Below are 27,648 nucleotides of genomic sequence, written 5' to 3' on the forward strand. Positions count from 1 at the left end.
GCTAACTTTCTAACAGCCTTTTGTTGTGCTTTTCTGTGGCTCACCATCTCCACTACATGGTGAGTAGCAACTAATCCTTTTCATTATATTGCTAAAGTCTACCCTGGATTTCCCATTGTTTGAAATTGTATTGTTCACAGTTTCTAATCACATCAATTTATCATTTACCAAAAGAGAATTATTGCAGGTGCAGGGGAGGAACAGGGGGAGTGGGTTGCGCAACTGGCAGGAGGAGAAAGACAGGCTCAATAAATTTAAATTAAAAACATAACTTCATTTATCTAAACAAATTAAATTTACAATGTAGCACCACGTATTGAACTCTTAAAACCAATCAAAAATTGATAAGCCTACTTATACCAGCAGTATGAAACATTCATATTTAACTTTACGAATATGTAAATAAACTTGCAAATACATTATACTGTTTATTTACCCCTCTTTGAAAGAAGGTAAATTATTACTCGCTAAAAAAAAAGTTAGGAGCCCTGGTTATCATTTAGTTTTAACTGAAAAGGCTAACAATAATTAAGTGAAAACGCTCCTGCCTGGAGACATGAGTGACATTATCCATACAACCGATGACATAGTAAGACTTTTCTCAGTCAGTTGTCTCACATTAACAGAAAAAACTCAGACCTAAAGAGTGAGTGAAGAACATTCATATAACTGACTTGAAAGCAGTTACTAGTTTCATTTGACTGAAAACATATACAGAATGAAGAAACAGCTGACTAGTCAATCTGTTGTTAAAACCTGTCAGCTGACCCTTCACTAAGTATAGGCCAGTAACTTCTTCTTCTTCTTTTATCAACCTTCAATTTTGGTCCTTTACCACATTAGCAGAAAAGGCCACTAGTACAACACATTCTTGAGAAGCGCTCAACTGTTTGGGATCTGCGTCACATTGGTTTACAGGAAGACATCAAAGCAATTCAGAGACGAGCCACTACATTTGTGACTGATGATGGTCGAAGTAGAGAGGATATAAAATGTAGACTGGCAATGGCAATAAAAGCATTTCTGAAGAAGAGAAATTTTTAACATCGAGTATAGATTTAAGTGTCAGGAAGTCGTTTCTGAAAGTATTTGTATGGAGTGTAGCCATGTATGGAAGTGAAACATGGACAGATAAATAGTTTGGACAAAAAGAGAATAGAAGCTTTCGAAATGTGGTGCTACAGAAGAATGCTGAAGATTGGATGGGTAGATCACATAACTAATGAGGAGGTATTGAATGGAATTGGGGAGGAGTTTGTGGCACAACTTGACAAGAAGAAGAGACCAGTTGGTAGGACATGTTCTGAGGCATCAGGGGATCACAAATTTAGCATTGGAGGGCAGCATGGAGGGTAAAAAACGTAGAGGGAGACCAAGAGATGAATACACTAAGCAGATTCAGAAGGATGTAGGTTGCAGTAAGTACTGGGAGATGATGAAGCTTGCACAGGATAGAGTAGGATGGAGAGCTGCATCAAACCAGTCTCAGGAGAAGACCACAACAACAACAGGTTTGAACAACAAACAAGTATTACAAAGGTCTCTCATAAATTCAGATGGTGGTCCTTGGATGGACAGTCATTGTATTTTCAAGGAAGAATTGAGAAAATTTAGAGAGCTGGCGTTTGACGCTCACTGCAGAATGATTCTACTGCCACCAACACACATGAAGCACATGCACCAAGAATATAACACAAATTAGAGCTCGTATAGAGGCATGTAGACACCCTTTTCTCCCCCTCACTCTATAGACAAGTGGAACTGAAAAAGGAAATGACTAGTAATGGTACTGAGATGACTAGTTGTGAGACAGACCCACCAGGACTGTAACGTGTCCCACTGAGTGTGTGTGTGTCAATGTATATAAACTAATATGCACCGGAGATGCACCAAAGCAGTTTTCAGACAGGAGGCCAGGAGACTACCATACTTCTATGGAATGTCAGAAGCAGGATACAACAATCTGCAAGTTCTAAAGTCAGATAACCCACCTATGATGAGCAACTTTTTTTAAAAATCACTTTGGCAATAACAGTCCAAGGTCAAAACAGAAACACAGCATTAGTTACCATAATTATTAATGCTTGAACAACGCAGGTTGATACTTGGAAACATGAAAATGATTTTCAATACATCATCCTTCCAGAGTTGTAACATAGGCATGTTTTATAATTTGTTTGTAAATCCACGTGACACCTGCTAAGTGAATCTCTTTATTACGCCACTAGTTTTGATCAACAAGATCTGGCTGGCACACATCACCTAAGCAATGAATATATAGAACCCATTACAATTTCAGTAATAATGGGCCTCTCCAAAATTTAAAACAGGTAAGTAGAAGCATTCTAAGTACCAAAAGTGAACAAAAGAACAGGTACAAGTTTTGTGGTAGTTATTGATAAACAGCCTGATTAGAAAAACCAATAGCTGCTCAAACACTTACTATTTCATCAAATACCAGATACTATCAAAAAGCATGACTGACATGTCACTTTTGTCCTTCATTCGGAATGTCTTACATTCAAATTTTATTACGAAGGTACAGTTTTACCCTAAAGAGCATCACTACTGTAAAAAAACGAAAGGCAATCCCAAACATTCAGCTGAAATAGCAATAATGATACTCCTTGCACCTTTAGTTTACACAACACGAGTGTGGTAAATTATACAAAAACTACACTGGCTCATTACTGATACTTAATTATGGACGCTCATAAACTTCAAAAAATACGTAGCAATAACCACTCAAACAAAGAATCTGCACACGAGTATTCGTCAATTTTTTTTATTCATTTTGCCAAGAAAAAATATTCACGTGCACAATTTTTTTTTTTATACTTTGCTTCCGACTTTGGCAACATGAGTTTAAGTTACCAAAGCTTCACAAACAGTTTTGTCAGAAATTTGAATGGCATCTATTAGAACAGAATCAAAACATTCTACGGTCGCGATATGTTCAACAAATGTCTTCCTCTAACATTTCCGTGCAACTACTGACACTTTGCTGCTATCGAACGACGCCAGAACTCTTCTGCTACTCCTGGAAACATCTGACGTGGATCGTGACAAATACAGCTTGATCATTAATTAACGCTGCTTATACGATCTGACTTGGCACATGAGTTTGTTGGCTATACAGGAACACTTTTTATTCCTGAAAATGTTATGACAAGGAATAAATATTATCTAGAAGCTACACTGAGGTTAGGATTAAAGCACGTACCTGTGTACCTCTGACAATTATCACCATTCCCGAGCCGGCTGCAGTGATTCCCCATGTTAAAAGTGTGCCTAATAATGCTTGGGTGATTGGGCCCCATGTGCGAATCATAATTTGTTTTTTCTACAAATTTACTAATAATAATAAACATCTACCCTATCAAAACATTTAAACATATGGCAAAGACGTTGTAGAAGAAGAATGTTTTAAGCGGCTTCAAAGATAATCATAAGACAATCCTTAACGCCAATCTGTCACTCTATGCCAAGCCACAGACATTGCGACGCTTCTCTCGACTGAATTTCACTGTAAGCTTTAACTTCATATTTTCTGTTCTATTATGTTGTTCATCTTCGTATTTTATCATTCTTGTACAAGCGAATGCAGCATATCTTCTAGTAATTACAACGTAACACATACAGACACCAACACAAAACGGGCGCGTCTACATCTACATCTGAAATCTGTTAACCACTGTGAAGTCCATAGTGGAGGATACGGCCCATTGTATCAGTTTTTAAGGTTTCTTTCTGTTCCATTCACTTATAGACCACAGAAAAAATGATTGTTTAAATGCCTCTGTGAGTGCTGTAATTAATCTTATCTTATTCTCGCGATAACTTCGTGAACGACATGCAGGGGAATACCTTACATCTTAAGTGTCATCATTTAAAGGTGGTTCTTAAAACTTTGCAAGCTTCCTCTGGATTGTTTACGTCTATCTTCAACAGTCTGCCAGTTCAGTTTCTTCAGCACCTCTGTAACACTCTCCCAAGAGTCAAACAAAACTGTGACCATTTGGTGCTACCGTTTCCAGTGTGCGTTCAGTACCCCATGTTAGTCTTGTTTAGTACTGGACCCATGCATATGAGCATTAGTCTAGAATGAGTCGCATGAGTGATTTGTAAGCAATTTCCTCTGTAGACCGATTACATTTCCCCAGTGTTCTACCAGTAAACCTAACTTTACCACCTGCCTTGCTTATGACTAAGCTTATGACATCATTTCATTTCATATCCCTACAAAGCGCTATAACTGGGTATTTGCATGAGCTGGCCGATTCCACTGGTGACCCACTGATATTATAGTTACAAGATATAACTTTTTTTAGTTTTGTGAAGTGTATACTTTTATATTTCAGAACATTTAAAGCACGTTGCCAATCTTTGCACCACTTTGAAATCTTATGAAGACCTGACCCAATATTCATGCAGCTTCTTTCAGACAGTACTTCGTTATAGATAAATAAAGCATCTGCAAACAGTCTGAGCAAGGGTTCCAACACACTTCCCTGGGGCACACCTTTAGTTATTTCTACATTTGACGATAACTCTCCACCCAAGATAACATAATGTATCTACCCTACCGAAGAATACTCAGTCTAGTCATAAATTTCAGTGTTTACTTCCTTTTTTGGTAATAAGTGTAGATGTGGATTTGAGTAAAATGCTTTTCGGAAATCAAAAAATACTGCATCCATCTGACTGCCTTGATCCAAAGTTTCCAATATTTCAACTAGAAATGTGTGAGTTGGGTTTTGCATAATCGATGTTTTCGGAATCCATGCTGCCTAACATGAAGCAGGTCATTCTATTCACGATACCTCGTAATTGTCAATGTCAATGAAATTCACCAACAGCTGTGTATCTTGAGATGTTATTTGATTTTATTTTGAAGGCTATCAGTTTCAGCATTCCACTATGCCATCTTAGGGCCCCATATGCATCTCTTCAAATAAACGAAAATATCATGTAGAACCATAAATCTCTGGATGTCGTGAATCCAATCGTTACACTAGTGCTTCATTTGAAGACTTGGTAGCAACTGAGTCTTCAAATGCAGCACCAGTGTAATGATCGAATTCACGACATCCAGAGATTTATGGCTCTTTGTGACATTTTCTTTTATTTGGAGAGATGTATATAGGGCCTGGAGATAGCATAGTGAAATGCTGAAACTGGTAGCCTTCAAAATAAAATAACATATTAAGATAACATAGCTTCTGGTCAATTTCATTGACATTGACAGTTACTTAATCAACCAATGTCCTGTGTCCATGATGGAGCAACAGGTACTTCATAATGTTTGAGTTCAGAATATGTTCTAAGATTGTAGTTTTGTGGATCACTTCTGCTGCCCTTCTTGTAAACAGGAGTGACATATGCTTTCTTTGAACTTTTGGGTGTGGCGTTTTGTTTGGGGGATCTTGATAGATTATAATTAAAAGAGGGGTTAGTTCAACCGCAAATTCGGCATAAAATCTGATAGGAATTCCCCTGGGCCCTAGAACTATGTCCGGTTTTAATTTAATACTTATTTCACTAATATATTCAGTGGTACATGGATAAAAGTCGCAGCCATATTGCTACACACCGCTGCTAGCCAGCCAGGGATCTAAACTGCACACATAAATGGCATGCAAGCCATCAGATTTCCTGGGATTTCCATGTTATCAGCAATCAGTAACCGATAGCTGTAATTTGCCTACATATGTGCAGTCTATGAAACGAGTGGTCGCCTATGTGATGGATTGCTGTGATGCATTTCTCATGTGTGGGGCTTTCTAAACCCAAATGGCCATCACAGCACCATGACTTCATTATGCATTCACACTATCCATCACAAGTCAAGTCAGTTCAAGTCACATGATCTCAAGTCACATGGCTGTCCTCAACTATTTTCAATCTAACGAACGACAAAAAACAAAAAGTAACGAATAATAAAGATAAATAAGAAAGATGTAGAGTAACTACCGAAGTCAGCCATGAAAACCACGACCTAATGGAAGCACAACGAAATGGAGTTTGGAGGATGAGTGCATGGCTGTGTATAAAGAAGAAATGAGCATGAGTCACGTGATCGACAACGGTCAATGACACCAACCACTCCCTAGAAACCTTGAAGTGCCTTGACATGACGTGAAATGATTGGCAGTGTGAATGCTGCCATTTGAATTGCGTTGTGGAATGTTTTGGCATGCCATGACATGACAGCCAGTGTGAACTGACCTTTAGTGATTACCCCTCCATTTATTTGTTACTGTATCAGGCACGCAAATCATAATTTTATTAAATCTGAAAACATAGCAATTCCAATGAGATAATTGGGTGAACAATGAACTGAATAGTTGCTTTACCAGACAGTTATTGAAATACATTGGTCTAATTTTACAAAGTACAAATATATACTCAATAAGCACATATGGCAGAAAACCGCAAAAAAGAAGCTAGTAACACCTATTTAGTAGCTGTAGATGTGTAGGGTAGACATCTATATCAAGGACATGTAACAGCTTTTAAGTCTTCTCATAGGTTTTGAAGCATAAGAATCATTACTCTAATTGCAGATTAGTTCCAGTCAATCTGTATATCTTGTTTTATTCATTCCTACTTCTTCATACCTGTGATTGGTATGTCAGAACAATGTAAGTGATAGTGTACCATTCATAAAATGTGCTGATGTAATCATAGTCTACAGTTTACAATTTCTAATTTACAATTAGAAAATGATCCAGGTGAGGATGCTCAGAGCCGAATGATTGAGACAGAAAATGTGAAATATATACACTTTGTTGCTCAGTAGCAATTCATAGAAAAGATGTGTGTTCACTCAGTGAAAGCTCACACTGAACTGCTGCAAAGGTAGTCCTGCAGCAGGAAAATGTGCTTCTAGAGCAAAAAATTTTGCCTTATTAGCAAACATAATCGCTGTTGAGTCACCACAAAGCCCACTGGCAGTGGAGAGCAATTGGGAGGAGGAGGGGTGGAAGACACTGTTGTTGACCTCCTCTTTGTGCATTTAGTGGTTCCCTGTAACTGATTTCCATGTGGAGGTCTTTCTTATATGCTGAATACTCACCTAAAAGTACCCACAGTAGGTCGTCTGCCTACTCCCCTCCATGGCACATAAGGGCTTATTTGAGTGTGTGGTGCCAGCTCTCTAGCTCTCCAGGAGGCCATTACTTTGAGGGTGCTATGTTGTGGTTCAAAAGTGCTGAACACTACCCAAGTGACAAAATTGGGTAAAATGTGCTGATTCAAACTGTCTACCTTTATTATCATTATGGAAACAGGGCAGTCGAACAGAAAATCCATAAATGGACAAATGCCTTTTTGTTGTGGAACTGCTCTAATGATGGAATAGCTCACATAGAAGTGGTCAATAGGTGTATGGTGGGCAGTGGGTGTGTTACCATTGTAGCCTGAGAAAAATAGTCTTTAATTTGCTCAAATACCTGTTGCATTTCTGAGGTCCGTACAATATCCCACTTGCCCATTGTGTGCTCGCATGCTAAAACATTCATTAGAGGTACCTGGATGATAGCTGCATGAGGTAAGAGTCTGTGATAAAAATTTAGCTTGCTGAGAAGTCAGGGTAGTTCTTAAAAGCCTCATGGCCAGGGTAGTTGACTAATGAGCTAGTGTATTGTGTTGTAGGGCAAACGCTGTCGCTGCTAATCAAATGGCAAAGGAATGTAACTTCTGATTGTCGTAGCCAACGTTTATCATCATTGACTACGACACTGAGCTCGTTTAGGGCATCGATAAACTAGTTTGAGATGCTCTTCATGTTTGTGTTGAGAAGTAGAAAAGACTAAAATATCATCTAAGTAAGCACAGAAAAAAGAAAACTCGAAAAGAATATTTTCTACCTCTGCCAAGCCTATACTGCACTTTGAGTCTATAAGGCATGTAAAGGAAGACATAAAGTCCTAAAAGGATTATAGTAACTGCCTCTGGTATATCATCTCGATTCATGGAAATCTGTAAATATGCCTTTAGACAGGTCAACACACTGAACATGGAAGGACCTGCTAAATTATGAGTAAAGCCCTCAATATTTGGGATTGGGTAACAGTCCAGAATTGTGCAGGTCCAAAGTGCATGAGAATCGCTACACAGTCTATGTGTACTATCCTTTTTGGGTATGAAACGAATGGGCGATGCCCAAGAACTATCGGACTCCCTGATGATGCTATCTTGTAATTACTTATCTATAGCCAACTTGGTTACATGTGATTTATCTGCGGCTAATCTGCATACCTTGTGCTGGACTGGAGGGCCTGGTGTGATGTTAGTTTTATGCACAGTTCTGTTGTGGATAGCATTCTGTCTGCACAGCACACTCGAATTAAGGGGAGGGGGGTAAGCGAAACACACACAGTAGGTTCACAGGCACTGGGGGATGGATACACTATATTAAACTATGGCAGTGATGGTACAGATGGTGCAGGCTACCCTATTGGAGTGTGTGTGTGTGTGTGTGTGTGTGTGTGTGTGTGTGTGTGTAGCTGGATGCTCCATAGCCACTGCCTCTTTCATGGTGTTAATGCTGGAATGATGAGACTGTTCATGAACTGCTCTTCATGTAGGCGAAGTGTTCCTTGTTTGATGTTGAAGTATCGCTCTGTAAGCTGCTGCAATTCGAGCACTGATGACATATAGTTTTAGGGGACCTGTTGGCCATGGTTGCATGGATGGCAGTGGAGCACTGATGATTCAAGTCACAGCATGTCTGCTGCTGTGATATAAAAGAGTTCCACATGCCAAATTGGGGGTGAGGCTAAAATGTCTGTGGAAATCAGTACACAGTTCAGGTTCCTTGATGTCAGAACGGTAGTAATATATGGAAAAATTGCATGCATGAACAGCAGAAGCTTGGACCGAACAGCAGCAAAGATACTCCCACAGAAGAGAGCTGACTCCTGATCAAAGAGTTTTGCTATATTAGTTAACACAGTCTCTACTACGTCACCACAACAGTCATGGGTTTCAGTTTTCGGATGATGTCAAATCAGATGCAGTCTAGGTCCAAACGTATATCCATAAAATGTTCTTGGGTCACTTATTGCATCCCATTTGGATGGAACTCAAAGCTTTTGATGATATTGATGATACCCTCCATCATTGTGAAGTGGCAAGGTTCCCTCTTTTTTACCCACAGCACAGCAACCAGTTGGCTGGATTTCATCATGATATTATGTACAGGTGTGGCGTCCTCTATGTTCATAGATTTTGGGCCAGCTCTGTATGCGTCATCATGACGTAATGCAGCCAACTGGATGCTGTCCTGTGGGTATAAAACAGGGAACCTTGCCGGTTCACGACAGTCAGTTTTAGTTCCTGACGACGATGTGGAGGGCATCATCGAAAGTTTGGAATTTTAGTCGAATTTGACTTGCCAAGTGAACTGAGAACTCCACTGCAAAAAGCTTCATAGCCTTAATGGTCCAGCACATGCCTTAAGCTGGGTTCACACTCATGTCTAATGTGATGCCACAGCTGGTGGCTTGCTGTAGTGGCATCGTGAGCTACCATTCACACAGGACGCCACAAATTCTATGTAACTGCACAGCTTTCAATATGGCGTCAGTTGAAATCATAGGGGCGGATATGAATGATATAGTGCTTATAGGGCTTAGAGCTGTCTCATGAGCTAAATACAAGGAAGATGAAAGTCAAATGCTGGATCCGAAAATAAATGTTGCACAGTGCTAAATCAAGGGAAATAACACATTTATAAAAGAAATAACACTTAGAGACAAAAATGCTGTCTGCAATGGCAAACTAACCAACAGGTAGCATGTAAATATCATCTACAGACACGCCACTTTTCCAAGATTTTAGAATCTTATTGTATTCGTTGATACAGGCATTTTGAATAACTAGTTTTTACTTTAAAGCTGCTACATCATGCTCTGAAGCTATTTCCTGCATAATAATCCATAATTTATACCATTCTTGTAACTATACGGCAATGCAAACATGTCGTGCCGATGGCAAAGAAACACCTTCTGTGGGTAGGCAAGGTCATTCAACTGGAACCCCGTAAAACTGTTTGCTTTTGTTAACAGCAGACGAGCACCATGTGTTAGGCCAATAAAGGGTGAAGAGACATTTCACGTGAAGGCCTCCTACATATTAGAAGATAAAATGATTTGCAGGGAAGAATATGTACAGTGGAGGAGGTTCATTGTAGATTCACACCAACTCCTCAACTTCATCATGGTACAATGATGATGAACAGTATAGTTCAGGGCAGGTTATATATTTCATATATAAAAATTGATTGAGCTGTTAAGATTGTAATTGCACTTTACTTTTACCTTCAAGGAACTTAAGACAGTGTAACCATTGCGATTAGGTGCAATACTCCTGGTACTTATAAAATAAATAAAATAAAAAACATTATTTAAATATTAATTTTTCTATCTGTATGATGGTGATTGTAATTGTAATTGATATTTGCTTATCTGGAACGTGGACGTTTAATTATTCGGTATCAGACGCTTGACAATGGCTTTTTCGTAAAGGCAATGTTACTCGTAGTTGACCGTGAAATAAAACTGAAATAATCGGACTTCGTAATTAAATCGTTTCCAAAGACTGCTGCGGTAGGTGCGGACTCATAATCTAAATCTCAATATTACAATAATTTGCCAGCCATGCCAAAACGTCGTACAGAGGTGATTGTCTACTAAACATAAAAAAGTTACACAGTTAGTTAAATCAGATATATTCAATGAATAAACCTACAGTTCATAATCCTACTTACTTTTATAAATATAAATTCTTTACAGGATCGAGTGCCTAGTCTGGTTGCAACTCGCAGTATTCTTCTATAACATGAAATATGGCGGTGTGCCAGACAGTAGAATAAAATACGTGCTTCTCGCACCACTTCTACCAGAGCTCTCCCTTTCTAATCAAACATAAGAGTAACGTAATTGTGCTTTTGTTTTATCAGCGACACAGCGCTGCAGTTGTGTGCCATAGGCTTTATTTATTTGTCACTGATTATTTATTTAATTAATATTTCGAGTTTCCGAGGAAGCTCACGCTCGGCATGCAAATGTGCCTTTATATTGCCCCCTGAATTGCGAGGCGAAAGGACACACCTGCAGGCGAGCAATTCACCTAAAGGCACAAGAAAATCTAAATTATCTACAACTATTTACATGACCTACATTATACACATTATATACAAAATTTGAATGACGCGGGTGCGCCGTAAAAGTTCTTATGTTGGCAGATAGAGTGCGCGCATGCGCAGAAGCGTCTGTATGACTCCGGCACTGCCGTTATATCGTACAGTTAGATCACGCGGCACAGTATTGCAGTTCATATTGTTCGTGTGCGCGCGTTTCTCAGTCATTGCACAAAGAAAATATTCAACCAAGATTTCATATGAAGACTACATTCTATGACAGGTAACTTAGTTTTAAATTTACAATATTTGTTATAACACAATACAACTTAGATTGTTGAATGTTCTTAGTATTGTTTTGAAATACTTCAAAGAAAAATGACCGTATGTTTCAGGTGCGTTGACCTATACACATCGTGTCGTTATTACAGTTCATATTCATGTGCTGCACAATAATTTTTTACAGGTTAGTATCGTCGTGGTAAAGTTTTTTTTTTGATCACAGTAACATCGTTGTATAACAACGTGATTAATACATAAGCGTGTCCATTTCCCATTTCCATTATAGTCGTTGTAATGCAGTTCGTTGTGACTAAAGGCATTGCTCATTACAGATCAGACGTGACCCGTCGAGTAATTGGTCCACGTGCAGTTCGTTTTTTTTTTTTTTTTTTTTTTTCATTCCGTGGAAGCTTGGTTGCAGAACCTCGGACGGCACATAGCTGGCGTCGATCCTTGGACAGTCCAGGTAAGAGTGTCTGTCACATTTCGAGAACATTTCATTCCCTGAAGTTCCAACCAAAATTCTTCCACCCGTCGTGTTGTTTTCTGGACAGGCACTTTGTGTCCATTTAATCCAGTTAACATCTTGAAGTTAGGTACTGTAGTAATGTCACTAGACGATGCACGAATTATGCCCTTCACATTTTCAGTTTTTTTTTTTTTTTTTGAATATAGCTCACCTAAATGTTCGTAGTTATTAATCAAGGAAATCGTTCATCGCGTTTACATAGGTACGATGCATAATGAATGGCATTAACCGTTTCCTTCACATAGGTTTCTGCGTAGTTGCAGAGTTAGTAATGTTCGTTAATGTCCGTGAACAGAGGTTCACTATGCAATGTCTTTTTGGCACTCGTTTTGTTCAAATTTTTACATAGTAACAGTTACATGATACATCAGTTAAAAAAATAAGTAATTATACATACACACGTCACATATTTTCTTAGCATAAACATAATATAGTTGCACATAAACATGTTTACATCATCATTACATAGCTATAGGTTATTACATTGTGTCACGTTTGATTACATGAATTGTCGATATTTACATCCTCTTTAGCGGTTTTGCTGGGATATTATCGATGTTTTTTGTGATGTCATCTGAAATTAAGATAGATTAGACACAACATTCATTACATCAGTAGGCAAGACCAGGCGTTTTCACTACTCAATAGATATTCAAAATAGTAAGAGAGAAAAAATGTTCGATTCCTCGCGTTTTGTGCGTGTGTGTAGAGTGTCTGTGTGGCCTTGACTACTGATAGATGCTTTTCGTGTTGAGAGATGTGCGTCTAATCTATTTCTCAAAGTAAAAGATCGCTTCACAGATGACGTCTGTCGGTTCGTCAGGTGTCATACCAAGTCAGTGGTACCTACAATAACAAATGTTCCGTGAAAAATTAATATATCATTCACTGCTACGTAATCATAAATTTCATTTTGATATTCCGTTTTCCAGGTGGTGGCGCGCGCTGAAAGAAGAGTTCTTCTGCCTTCAACTGCGACTCTGGAACCGCTAAAATGAAAATTTCTACACTACTTATTATCTGTGTTGTAACAACAGAGTTTTTCGAGTTGCTTAGCAATATTTTGATGGGTATGACTTTGACATTATTCAGCATGAAATGCTCTAAGATCTCGGTGTGCGTATAGCCCAATAATTTTGTTAGTTCTACGATGTTGTAACAGATACGCACCAGGATGCGGTATGTTAACAATTATATAAGGTCCTTCATATAGCAGACGCCACTTAGCGTTGCGTCGTTTGAGTGCTACAGATTTATGATGAGTACGAAGTAGTACAAGCATTCCTACCTCGAATTTTTCTTTTCTTTTTATTATGTTTCTGTGATGTTTGTTTCGTATCTGTGCATGATGTGTCAGCGTAGTCAATACTTCTTTTATTTTCTGTTCAGGTGTGATTTCCTTGTCTGACAACTTAGGTAATGGTTCTATCCACTGATCGTTCTGTTTGCAATTGAACATGATCTCGTTAGGTGTGTAATTTGTATCATAAATATTTAAGTTATTGTGTACGTCTTCGAAAAGACTTAGGTAGGACACCCAATTAGTATGTTTTGATGAAATATAGGTCCTCATGAATCGATTTAATTCTCGGAAAAGTCTCTCAGTCGCGTTACATTGTGGACTAAACCTCGAAATAAATATACTTTTAATGTTATTGTCCTTCAAGAAATTTCTCCATTTGTACCCAGAGTAGTATGCTGCATTATCTGACAGAATTGCTTTAGGTTTTCCCACGTGCATCAGGTAATCACTTGAGAATCTTCGTATTATAGCACTTGCAGTGGCGGATTTTAAAGCATAAAGTTTGACATGTTTAGAAAATATATCGTAAAAAGCTAAGATATATTTGACGCCTCCAGAGCTTGCTGGATGCGGTCCACTGATGTCAGTACACAGAATTTCCAGGGGTTTACTAGGTAAAATAGAATGTAAATCTGTTTTTGTGGATAAATTCTGAGGTTTTGATTTTTGACATATGACACATGTTTTCAGTTCCCTGTAAATTTTTCTTCTCATATTGCTAAAATAACAGTATGTGCTGAGCTTTGCCAAACACTTTTTCGTCCCATAATGACCCCAAACTAAGTGTGTGTGCCAAATTAGATTACGTTCAGACTCTTTGGGAATGCATACACACCAGTTAGTAGCATTTGGATGTCGGCGGTAAAATAACACATCATTGTGTAACTTGTAATACTTAGTCGAAGGATGATTGTGTTTTTCTACCAGTAATGTTATTATCTTATACCAGTGAGGGTCAGATTTTTGTAATTTAGCCATGTTTCTGCACATATCAATATAATATTGGTGATACTGCTTGTCTTGCATTAAGAGAATCCTGTAGTCATTTATATTTTCTAAGTCACTGTTGGTATCATTCATACCTTGTGGAAGTCTAGACAAAGCGTCTGCAATGGTGTTGTCCTTACCTTTTATGTACTTAATTTCAAAAGAGTAGTTCTGAAGTGTAACTGCCCATCGTGATAGTCTAGGATGTACAAGTTTACAAGTTAAGAAAAATGTCAGGGCCTGGTGATCGGTGTAAATTACTGTATGTTTTCCAAATAAATAATAATTGAATTTCTTGAATGCCCATACTATGGAAAGTGTTTCTAACTCAGTAGTGGAGTATGTACGCTCACATTCAGTTAGAGTACGACTTGCAAACCCAATAATTCTTATCTGTTCCTTTTCTTTATTCTTTACAACTTGAAATAAGCAACATCCCAAGCCAGTTCGTGAAGCGTCACAAGTCATACAAAAATCTAAATTGAAATCTGGATGGCTCAATAAGTTTGCACCCACTAAAGCATGTTTAATTGTATTAAAGTCATTCTGGCACTGTTCCGACCAGATCCAAACTTGATTCTTTCTGAGTAGATTTAGCAGATGTTTACTGTTCAAAAGTGGTTGTGGCAAAAAACGTCTGAAAAATGAACATAGCCCAAGGAATGATTTTAACTGCTTTTTAGTTCGAGGGCTAGGAAAGTTTCTGATAGCATCTAATTTACTGGGATCCGGACGTATGCCCCGCGAATTAATGATATGTCCTAAATATTTTATCTCACTGCAACCAAATTTTGATTTTCTAAGATTGGCTGTGACTCCAGCTTGTGCAAATTTTTCTAAAATTCTTTGAAGTGTGTCAACGTGTTCCTTCCAAGACTGTGTAGCTATCAGTATATCATCTACATAGTGTGTGACTGTCTCAACTAAATCGTCGCCAAGCACGGTATCCAGGGCTGTAATGAATACCCCAGAGCTGACATTCAGTCCGAAGGGTAGAACACAAAACTGATAGGTTCGCCCCCCGAACATAAATGCAGTATATTTCCGTGAATCAGGAGTGATACCCACCTGCCAAAACGAATTAGCGAGATCTATTGTGGAAAAATATTTTGCATCTAGAAATTTCTGTAATTGCTCTTCTAAATTTTCGGGTTTTGTGTGAACCGGTAAAATTATTTCATTAATTGCTCGTGCGTCTAACACTAACCTAATGCTTCCATTTGATTTTTTGACAACAAGTAGAGGACTACAATAAGGTGAGGTGGATGGTTCAATGACCTTCCTGTCTAACATTTGTTTTAATTCTTGCCACACAGCAGGTCGTTGAGATAACGGTACGTTATATGTCTTGTGGTAGAATATCTTGTGAGGCTTAACTTCAATCTTGTATACATACGTGTTGATAACACCTAATCGTTTGGCAAAAAACTTGTAAATATTTGGATAACACTTCCTGTAGTTTTATACGTTCATGTACACTGAGAGCTGTAGCTTCACTTATCTTATAATCAAGCAATGTTTTCAAGTCCATTATCTCTGTGTCAGATGAGTGTGTTTGCATATCTTGAATGTCATTGTCAAGTACTAACTGAACCTTGTACCCTGTACAGTGTTTGTCATGCTTTAGAGTTCTCCTGTCCAAATCAATAATAATTACACTGCCTTTATCATTTAAAATACATTTACCTTTGGAGAAGTCTATAATAGAGTCCTTCTCGCTCATAATATCTATTCCTAATATGCAATTTGTCACAAGGTTTTGTACAACCAGGAATGGCCATTGTACGGTTCCATTACCTATTTTAATGTTTACAAAAACTTGCTTCGTAACCCTACATGACTTATTACCTAGTGCAGTAGTTATTTTACAGTTTTGGGCAGGAAACTCAGCCACAGGTTCCAATTCACACATCTTTTTATAGAAATTAAAAGACAAAACGCTCACAGCTGCACCTGTATCTAGGATAATAGTAGTTGGAATCCCACCTACTACACCAGTAGTAGATGCTAAAACAATTTCATTTGTGTTTGAACGACATTGTGTACTGTCTTGTAAAAGTTCATCTGATATATTCTCATTGTGGTTGTATCTTATAAACAAAACAGGTAGTTTTTGTTTAGAATTATTAGGCCAATCAATATTTTGTTGTTCAATGGTGGTGTCAAATAACTGATTAACATTGAAGTCGCCCCCCAAGAATTCTTCAGCCACGACCTGGGGCATAGAAGTGACTGTTTCTAGTTTGTTGGATTAGCATTTGTACTAGGTACTGACACAGATTGAGGTTGTGCATCAGGTGTCATTTCTATTATATTCACATTCGGATATTGCCTATTATGATCTCCAAACTTTTGCGGTTGTTGTTGCTGTTGCGCATTATAACTTACCTGTCGGTCGTAAGGTATGCTCCAATTTTGTCCTGGTGGCTGCTGTGGTAAAGCAGAGTTTGAATGAAAGTACTGATCGTTACGAGTCCAACCTTGATGCTGTCTTGGCTCGTAGTTATTATTATTTCTATTTCTGTTTGTGTTTTTGTTGTTGCCTTTGTATCCGTTGTTACCGTTGTAGTTATTACCGCGGTGCCTTTTGTATGGATTGCCCCATGAAGTGTTATTACTGTTGTAACTATTGTTTGTATTGGAATACGCGTGTTGATTTTGATTTTCGTATTGAGACGGCATGTGAGTTTGCTGTTTTTGCTGTACCGCGTATCCAACTGTGGGCGCGCCAGAATTGAGTTGGCAAGCCTGCATGTTTTGCATACCACTAGTGTAAACATTGTGGCTGCTGTTTTGCCGCGCGAAGCGCTGATCTTCAAGTAACATGTCAACCGAATCTAAGGCTGTTAAAAAATAATCTGAATCGTCATCCGGGATATGTAGGAGTTTTTCTTTAATGTTGAAAGGCAATTTGGCCTTCAACGCACGGAGTATATCACGCGTTGCGACTGGTTCGTCTAAAAAGTGTCCCATGTTCAAGTATTTTTCAAAATATCTGCGTAAGTTGCCATTTTTACTGTTAAAAGTTTCAGGTTCTAAAATTTGTCTTCTGAGTCGCTCCTGGATGGATTGCGACCAGAATTTGTTCAGAAAAGCACGCTCAAACTCACTGTACGTGGTACATACGTCAGCTTGACTGTATGCCCAGACAGCTGCATCGCCTTGGATGTAACCGACAATATATGAAATCTTTTTCCGGTCACTCCAAGTGCGTGGAAATGCGTTACTAAAAGATTTAAGAAAAATCACCGGATGAATGGTTCGTTTTTCTGGGATAAAAATCTGAAATTGCCTGTGTTTCATTAAGCTTTCTTCTTCCTTCGTATTGTGATATGGATTTATTCCACTGTAATTACTGGTATGTTCAGCTGGCGAGTAATTACGATAATGTTGCTGTGGTTTACCATGATAATAGCTTGTGTTTGTGTTTGCACATCGTGGTATGTGTTGTAGTCGTGGTGTGTTTTGTTCTTGTGTGTTTGTCGTGTGCGGTATGTGTGTGTCATACTCGAATGTATATTGGTTCCTGAACTGTGCGTTTTGACTGATATTTTCGTTACATTCAGACTGTGGTCGATCGGTGAATTGTCTCATGGGTGCAGTGACGGATTGTACTGCGTCATTGATCAGCTGTTTGTTATTAGTAATGTATTGCGCTACGGAGTCGTGCACAATTGTTGGTAAATTTTCACGTGAGCATCTATCAAAATGTTTGTCTTTGTTCACTACCCAATCATGAAATTCTTTATTAATATTTTGAAAATGAGCTGTGGGATCAGAGTGTAAGATGTCAGTCAGGTGTTGTTCAACATTGTCAAATTTATTCTGTACGTCAGTAATTCGTTTTTCAAGGTTGTCATGTACTGAAGGATATGTTTGAATTTGTTCAGTACGAACTTCACACGTGACATTAAGGTTTTTTACTTGTGTCTGTAAAAGTGCTACGTCAGTTGTAGTCTTTTCTTGTCTCGTATTAAGCTGGGAAAATTTAGTACTGAGTTCAGTCATCTGTTTGGTCAGTGTGGCGTCTATAAGTTCCACACGTTTACATAAAGTGTCATTACCTGTCTTGAGTGCTATGAGGTCAGATTTAATTGCGTCATTTTGTGTCTGTAAGGTTGCCATGTTTTCGGCGTTCTGTTTCCTTATGTATGCCATATTTTCTGCGTTTTGTTTCATTAGCATTTGTAACATGTCGGCAATGTTTACTGTTTGCAAGGTCTGTGCCCCCGTCGCGTCATTAGACGTGACGTCATGCATCAACATGGGCTCTGACTGAGACTTTGAAATTTTTGTAGTGGACGGCCTATTGCCAAAATTTCCGTCAACACTTGCGTCAATATTTGATGAATCGTCACTACCGGTTGCTGTCGTAAAGTCATTTTCTAACATTTGTCTCTCGTCCGAGTCGGATTGTGTCTGAATAGTACGTCTTTGCTGTTCCATTTTTGCGTATTGATTTCTAGTTATTACCATGCCACACGTGATATATGTTTCAAGAAAATAAAGTTTGACACTGGTTTTAAAATAAAATGCTGTTGAATATGAATCGCTCGTAGCAACAAAGGCTGTTTGTTAATTTAAAAATGTAAACTGAATATCGGATTATTCTTAATGGCTGCTGGCCATGTTACAACGTATCGTACAGAAGTCGGCCATATTGTACAATCGTGTATTCGTATTGTTGCATACGTTATTGTTTAAGGAAAAGTACTGAGAATGAAATTTATCACTGAAAACTGTTATGCGCGAAAGAAACACTACAGAATCTACTGAAAAGCTAATACACTGAATTATACGTCTGGTCAAGCCTGCTAATGCAAAGATGCTGCGTCTTACTTTATTTTGCTGGAAGTTTCATTGCGTCTTCCCGCAAAATTTTAGAATTGGAAAATATCTTCAGATTTTTTTTTGTTATCTCTCATACATTCACGTCCAGGTCCAGAAAGTTGATTTTTCACATGAAACAAAGAGAACAATGTAACAAATGACAAAATAACAAGTCCGACACGCAGTCGCCAATATAAAATAAATAAAATAAAAATATTGTTTAAATATTAATTTTTCTATCTGTATGATGGTGATTGTAATTGTAATTGATATTTGCTTATCTGGAACATGGACGTTTAATTATTCGGTATCAGACGCTTGACAATGGCTTTTTCGTAAAGGCAATGTTACTCGTAGTTGACCGTGAAATAAAACTGAAATAATCGGACTTCGTAATTAAATCGTTTCCAAAGACTGCTGCGGTAGGTGCGGACTCATAATCTAAATCTCAATATTACAATAATTTGCCAGCCATGCCAAAACGTCGTACAGAGGTGATTGTCTACTAAACATAAAAAAGTTACACAGTTAGTTAAATCAGATATATTCAATGAATAAACCTACAGTTCATAATCCTACTTACTTTTATAAATATAAATTCTTTACAGAATCGAGTGCCTAGTCTGGTTGCAACTCGCAGTATTCTTCTATAACATGAAATATGGCGGTGTGCCAGACAATAGAATAAAATACGTGCTTCTCGCACCACTTCTACCAGAGCTCTCCCCTTTCTAATCAAACATAAGAGTAACGTAATTGTGCTTTTGTTTTATCAGCGACACAGCGCTGCAGTTGTGTGCCATAGGCTTTATTTATTTGTCACTGATTATTTATTTAATTAATATTTCGAGTTTCCAAGGAAGCTCACGCTCGGCATGCAAATGTGCCTTTATATACTCTGAAGCAAAAGGAATAATTGTTTTTCAAAATGCGATTTGAGGACAAAGTGGACAGTCCAACAAACTCAACACGACTGTTAATTAGATGATGTCTTCATCTGACACGTACTACTGGAAGAAAAGCACAAAATATTACTAGCAAAAGAGATTTAATGTGCTACTCTTGGAAAAATTTCAGAATAATTATTATTTGAGGTATCAGAATATATCCCACAGCATAGAAAGAACAGTCATAGGAGTTGAATCTTGTATGGAATGTATATGCAGTCGACAGACTGACCGACATCCCACATCAATACTATCGAATGTATCTAGTTCTGACCTGGCAAATATATGACCATACATTCACAGAAATTGGACTTATCATATTTACTCTTAATTTATTATACTGTGTCTCAATAAAATTGACTCTCACTAACATGGTAACTGTAATTAGACCTTTGCATCAATTACATGTGAAAATTAGCTTTTCCTTCTCTCACGTATTTCAATTCCCATCCACAGCAACAACAATTATTTACCATTACTTTTACTAATAGATAGGCCTAAGTATATAAAAACAGGGAAACCACAGTGATATTAAATTTCGATCTTTGCCCAAAATGGAAATATAAAGTGTTAAACCAAAATTATGTACTAATTCCCTTTTGATGCTCATACCCTAAATATTTCTACTATGTTAAAAACCATCTCATAAACATTCTGTTCAAGTGATTCAAATAAAAGCCATGTCTTCATAACATTCTTTGTATTGGGCAGTTTAACCTCAACGAAATTTCATCAGAATGTAATGAAATTTTATAAGGAGATTACTCTTTAATTTTCAGCACTTAAAAAAACTTAGCAGGCTAATTGAGATCTGACTATTCCTCTCTTGAAATGGTCCACATGAAGAACATTCCTCCAAGTAACTACAGAAGAAAAAGCCGAGACCATGTACAGTATGATATTTGCAGATAGGCAATTCAAGATTTAGGAAATAGATGATGCTATAGATATGGCTGAAGACAAGCATTGTACATATGACGTAGAGAAATAAATGTGAAAAGCTTTGCAGATATATTTTAGTTGAATACTAACAAAAAGCGGTATGTAAACAGACATTTCGATCATTAAAAGAATCTACCTGATTTTGTACTCCAATTTGTCCTTATGTATTATATGTGGTGATTCCATTTTACAACAGAGGGCTAATAGCAGCGAGTGTACAGGGTGAAATTAGGCAACCTTATGCCAAAAAACCGATTTAATATGCAGGAAAGATTATAAATATTGTTTTCTGCAGTTCATAAGGAATTACCATATTGGCCCAATCATGTGCTGCATCTTAAGTTGAAGGAAAAAAAGAGATGGAAAGTCGGTGGATAAAAATTTATCTAATTACCAATTTACAAAAACTGTTCACTATTTGTTCACTGTTAACTGCGTGATTGTAGATTGCAATGTAGATAAATCACACAGAAATAGCAGACCTCTAATCACTGTCTACACTGCTATCACTGCTAACTTACTACTGGTATTTGTTGCATCATGGTCAATATTTTTGTGAGTCTCACCACCCTCCATGGCAGTGGGCACACAGCACTTCTTAAACTCTTTTACAACAGAACCTGATGATATTGCTTGCCACGAAGTGAGAGTCTACATACACAAGAATCTGATTGTTGGTTTTTTTAATATTGCCAGTGTATGATCAACTTCTAAAAAGACAACCGAAATAGAGTAAACAGTCCTTCATGCATTGTTTGCAGTGACATCAAGCTCCTGTAGTTTTTAAATCATGCCTCTAGATATTATAATATGGTCTATTTCAAATGCATTTTATTCTGTATTTCAGGTTGTGAAGATACCGTACAGTACAACATAATTCTTTCTGCGTTTTCTTTGCATTTTGTTTTTCTGCATTCTTTTGTTGATATGTTGCAGGATTTATTATAGTATGGGTTTTGTAACTTTGTTTCTTTGTGGAACTATGTTTCTGTAGAAGTCATGGAGTTGCTATACTTGGGATTGCTATTTTTTTTTTTCCTAATTATGTGTGTTTCAGATTTGTTAACATGTTTTTAAGTTATTATCAATAAATGTGCTAATATAACATATGACTTTCATGAAATTTTAACTCACTGCACTCAATATAATGCTAAGGAAAGTGCGCTGAGCGGTAGTCATATATCGACAGGTACACCAACAAAGAAGACTGGAGTGAGAACAAAGGTCATCATCACACCCCACAAGTACAGGAGAGCTATGGCTTGGCCAATGTTAAAAAAACTGATTTACCAGTGATACACGTTTTAGTTTCACTGTGTACCACAGACAAGGAAACTAATAACCAACTGTGTCCCACTGCTTTCGATTCTTAACTGATAACCTTGACATTAATTAATTAATTAACTAATTTATTCGTCATCCTTGGGTTATTTCTGGTAGTTATACTGTGGATACATCAGGATATATGTGTATTAGTTACAAAGTATTTGTTATTTATGTGAAAGCATGGATATATGCAATTTCTTGAGACATTTTTAAAAGAGAATAAGATTTACTCTACAAATAAAATTATATGCATCAGACAGAAATAAAAAGAATATAAACAACTGTGCTTACATACAGTGATGCAGTGGTAATGCCGGTTCCTGTTAGATCACCGAAGTTATGCACTGTCAGCACTTGGATGGGTGACCATCTGGTCTGCCGAGTGCTGTTGGCAAGTGGCATGCACTCAGCTCTTTTGAGGCAAACTGAGGAGCTACTGGACTGAGACATAGCAGCTCCAGTCTTGTAACATGACATACAGCTGGGAGAACGGTGTGATGACCACATGCTGGTCCATATCTGCATCCAGTGATGCCTATGGGTTGAGGATGACATGGCGGCCAGTCGGAACTGTAGGTCCTTCATGCCTGTCCGTGTGGAGTTTAGCAGCTTACATACAGTGACAGAGCAATATCTTTATATTATTTATATAGAATTGGCAGAAGAATCTCTTATTTAAGAATTTGTATACTTGTATCTGAGAAACTCCTTTACACTGTTGCACTTGCATCTAAGAACTCCTTTACACTAATGACAAGCTGAGACCAGATGAGCTTTCAGTTTTTGTTTTAAAGCAGACAGTGTTTTTAAGTTCTTAACACTACCTGCACGTTTGTTACATAATGTACATCCAACTATTTTAGATTCTTTTTCACTTAAGTCTGTTTGGATACATATGATAATTATCTTTACTCCTAGAACTGTAGTTATGTATATTTTTGTTCATCAAAGCTGTACAGTTTATTTCTAGATACATAATTGTTTCATAAATAAACAGAGCAGGCACTGTCAGTATTTGTAATTCTTTGAATTTATTTCTGTAGTACTGGCTTGGTGACATGTTTCCAATGCACCTAATCACTTTCTTTTGCAGTTTAAGTAATCTGCTTATGTGTATACTGATGCACGACCCCATAAGGTATACAATAAGAGATATGTGGATAAATTAGAGCATAATAGATTTTAGCAAAGTGTTGTGTTCTACAGTTTGTGACATTTTTTCTCATGAGAAAAGCATTTGTACTAATTTTTAAGAATATTTTATCTGTATGAGTCTCCTATGTCATGAGACTGTCCACCATTAATCCTAGAAACTTGCTGCAATGAACTTCATAAACACTGGATTTCCCAAGCATGATATCATGATCATTAGCTTTGATTGCCCTATTCACTTGTATTCTAAAGTAAGTTGTTTTATTTCCATTTCTGAACTACAGATGGCAAAGCTACATGGATGTTGCGCAAGTACAGTATCTAGCGTGACCAGCATGGACTGTATAGTACACACTTCAGTCTTTTAGATTAAACAAGAAATGTGTTGATGCACTTTCTCATCATGAATGGCTATCCAAAACATTGATTTTGAATGTACTCTGTACTAATCACTGCATGATTGCTGTGATTGTTCAGTATGCATTGTGAACAGTACAGACTGTTTGGCATGTTCCACATACTGTTAAATCAAATTTTAAATATGTTAATGTACTTACTTACTACAGACTGAGGTATATCGAAATGTTCCACGTCATGATCGAATGGAAAAGAGCAATTTAAAAACTGTTACTAAAAACAACTAACAAACAATATGACTTGGGGGGATATCATACATTAATTGAGTTGAGTGTTTATTAACTACATCGCCAATTGTAGATATACTAATCACAAGGACTCTATAAACATTGTGCATTCCTGATACATCCACAAATGGGCAGTTGTGGTCATGAGGATAGGATGATGGCGATAACTATTGGACTACAAACTCATGGATTTTGTACCAACAACTCAGATGATGTTGACATACTGACAGTACCAGTTAAGTGAAGACTGTTTAATACATGCCAAAAAGCTGAAACCTTGTGAACTGTTTCTGGAAGGAATTTTGTAATTATCATTTTCATTAAAGATGTGCTAGTTTCTCATTGTCACTATCTTTCAAGTAATTAAAATTTCCCTCAATTTTAAACCACATTTTTCAGTAATTTTCAGAAATAAAATTAAAATTTATTTCGTTTATTAAATAACTCTCTACGCAAGATGTTACATTTTTGCAAGCCTATTATCTTCCAACATTTTCCTCATTGTTGCAAATGAGTACTATTATTATCAGTAATAATACGGTCCACAGTCTTTATTCTTCATTCGATTTTGTTGTATATATATGTATATTTAGTATTGTCTGCAGGTGTTATTTTCTGCATTTGCATGTTACCTTGGTTTTGTGTGTTTTTTTTTTTTTTTTTTTTGTCTTTGCCGTATGCTGAGAAAATTCGCACAAGGTGCAGTGTCCACGATTAAGTTGGCAGACAGCACTCACTCAGAATTAGCCAGTGTGTTCCTATTGGTGAAGTGCATAGGAAGTGGTAAAGTTTTGATTTTGGTAGATTTATGATTATTTTCATTTATTTGAATACCAGCAATCTTCACATGGTTTCTGAGCCTTGCTTGTGTGTATATTAGTAAAGTTTAGTATTCATTTCAGCCTGTTTGCAATTAATATTAAATTAATCCTGGAAAAAATTAAATATTGTTGATTCTAGTTACCTCCAAACTTACACACATGAGATATTGGTTACACATTTCAGGGGAGAAATATCAGGGATCCTCTTTTGCTGCTTGACTCAGTCATTTCTAATAAGATTAATACATCAGGGGTTTCTTGTTGCAATGCATATCACACTGTGGCACGACAGGACACTTGTTTCAATGCTGTCTTGATGAACACAATCCGCTTTTCAGCAGAATTTCAAAGTTTAGTGGGTATTTCATTTTGCTTTGTTTTTTTGTTCCTGAGTCTACAAAATGACAATTACAAAAGAGTAACAGTCCAGACATGGGGGAAGTGGAAGAGGAAGAAACATAACTTGCTATTGAGAGTGCACGAGAAAAGTCAGTCACCAAATTAGAACCAGGTGATGGGGTACAAGAAAATGCAAAAGATGGGACAGAAAGAATGTTACAGTTAATATTAGGAAATGTAGAAACTATTAGGGAGTCATGCAAGAAAATGGAAGAGGAAATAGAACTAGGGCAGAAAGAAATGAGCTAAAAGATAGAAAAGCTAGAAACAAAATTCGAACAAAACTTGAAAGAGTTTAAACACGAGCTGGAAGCTGAGTTAGAAAAGAAACTTTCTGGTGTTATGTTAGTGGCAAATAAAGAGTATGAGAAATTCAAACGTCTAGTTAAGGAGACGTTCAAAGATGGAGAATTCGAAATAAATTAAAACAATGGCAATTTGAGAATTTGTAAAGGAAAGGCTAGAACGCTTGGATAAATACGTTAAAGCCCATGCTGTTGAGTGTAAACAAGGGATGACTGAAAACAAGAACTATTGCAACCAGATTTTCCAGGAATGTAGCAAAAATAATAAGGCAAAAGTGGATAAAATTAACGAGACCACTTCTAAGATTGAGAACAGAATAGATAATTTAGAAAAAAACAGCACAAAATGAAAATTTTACAGTGTTGCCAGTGGAACTGCAGGAAGATAATCTGAGAAGAGCAAGTGGTTGATTGAAGGGAGAAAGTTTGGATTGGTGAATACAATCACGAGACAAATATGAGTCTGTTGAGGATTTGTTACTAGCATTTCTGGGAGATTATTGATCGAGACAAAAACAAAGTGATGTTATAAAAACTTTTAAGAAGTCTCCATGGTTGATAGGAGAAATAGAGCGAGTATGACAGAGTACAAGGAGAAGTCATGTCATGTGACTTTGGCCTCCCGTCGGGTTGACCGTTTGCCTCATGCAAGTCTTTCGATTTGACGCCACTTCGGCGTCTTGCGCGTTGATGGGGATGAAATGATGATGATTAGAACAACACAACAGTCCCTGAGTGGAGAAAATCTCCGACCCAGCTGGGAACCGAACGCACTGCCTAGCCATGGCGGACTAGTAGACTGACACTAGAAGACGGACAGTAGAAAATGCCACTAGAAGAGCCACAGTGACTTTAACGATAGCAGACTTATGAACTTGTGTGATTAGCCTGCATGGAAATTGTATCTATCAAAAGGATATTGATTATTTGCATGTCGCCAACTGCTAGCAACCTATCGTGTAGAAATGAAAGTTAAGTATTGTCAATTCAATTATTGTAATAAACTTCATTAATATGATTTGCTTGTATGTTGTGTAGATATTCGAGAAAAACAGCTTCCTAGGCACCTTATAAGACACAGATGGGCAGGATTCCACAAAGAATAGTGTTCAAACAAATAAGAGTGAACAAAATAAACATAAGAGATAGAGTAGGACCAAGTCAGATGAATTTTAGGGGTAATAATGGAGGTTGTTAAAAAATAAGAAAAGAATCCCCACAGTAGTGAGGGCTTATGATGAGGTGGGTCAAACTTTGGTCCTACGAATGTTACAAATTGTGATGAGGGCACAGTAAACTTAGAACTTTGTCATAATAATACCAACTTTGGTGATAGAATGTGTGGAAGTCAGAACCTAGTAAATGAAGAGAATGTACACTCTTTGATGTAAAACTTGGCTGGCGGCCAGCCGCCTCGGAGTCTCCGGCCGCGTCGATCACAAGCTCATATAAATAACATGGACACGCTGACAATGCTCTTAAGTCTGGCTGTCCACATGAACGGAAAACATCATAGGCTGCGCCAGTTCCTGGAGAAAGTCTTGCCTTCTGTTCGAGCTATTTTGGTACTTCAATACACGTAACCCAGCGGTGAACTGCGCATTTTCTGAATGTAACGTTTCGCGAACTAAACTGCTCGTTACTTAAATTTTTATAGCACTTTTCGTCTGAATGCTGAAGTCCTGAGTGTAATGGTAGCATAGTTACAATATATTTCACTTTCTAACACAGTGGTAATAGCAGTTCCATTCAATAACATTTTTACCAAAGACTTCTCGGCGGACTATCTGGCTTTGAACGCCGCATGTGTCAGACCTGTTCACAATTCATTTGCTGGCAACCGACAGAGGCTGCAGAGGCAGCACAGCCCTCCCTTGCCCTCGTCGAAAGCGCTAACTGCCGATCATCATCTTGGAGAGCATAAAATGCTTTACTGTTATTAAGTGATACTCCACAAAAATGTCTATGATTTGCATTTCATGCTCTATAGCAACGGTGGATGACCACCCGTTTTAATATGATGATTACTGTATTA

General features: G+C 37.5%; 1 protein-coding gene across 3 annotated transcripts in view; it reads right to left on the reverse strand.

Annotated features, from left to right (window-relative positions):
* The window catches only part of LOC126174778 (zinc transporter ZIP11), a 422,454-nt gene extending 419,036 nt beyond the window's left edge, over positions 1-3,418 (reverse strand). For 2 of the 3 annotated variants that reach the window (XM_049921123.1, XM_049921122.1), the window contains exon 1: positions 3,224-3,418. In XM_049921123.1, coding sequence (XP_049777080.1) covers positions 3,224-3,331 — 108 coding nt within the window. In that variant the 5' untranslated portion in view covers positions 3,332-3,418. The remainder of the gene's footprint in view (positions 1-3,223) is intronic. The other variant, XM_049921124.1, reaches the window with a different exon arrangement.
* Between the last annotated feature and the right edge of the window lie 24,230 nt (positions 3,419-27,648).

The sequence above is a fragment of the Schistocerca cancellata genome, chromosome 3, assembly GCF_023864275.1.
Source record: "Schistocerca cancellata isolate TAMUIC-IGC-003103 chromosome 3, iqSchCanc2.1, whole genome shotgun sequence".
NCBI classification, from domain to species: Eukaryota; Metazoa; Arthropoda; class Insecta; order Orthoptera; family Acrididae; genus Schistocerca; species Schistocerca cancellata.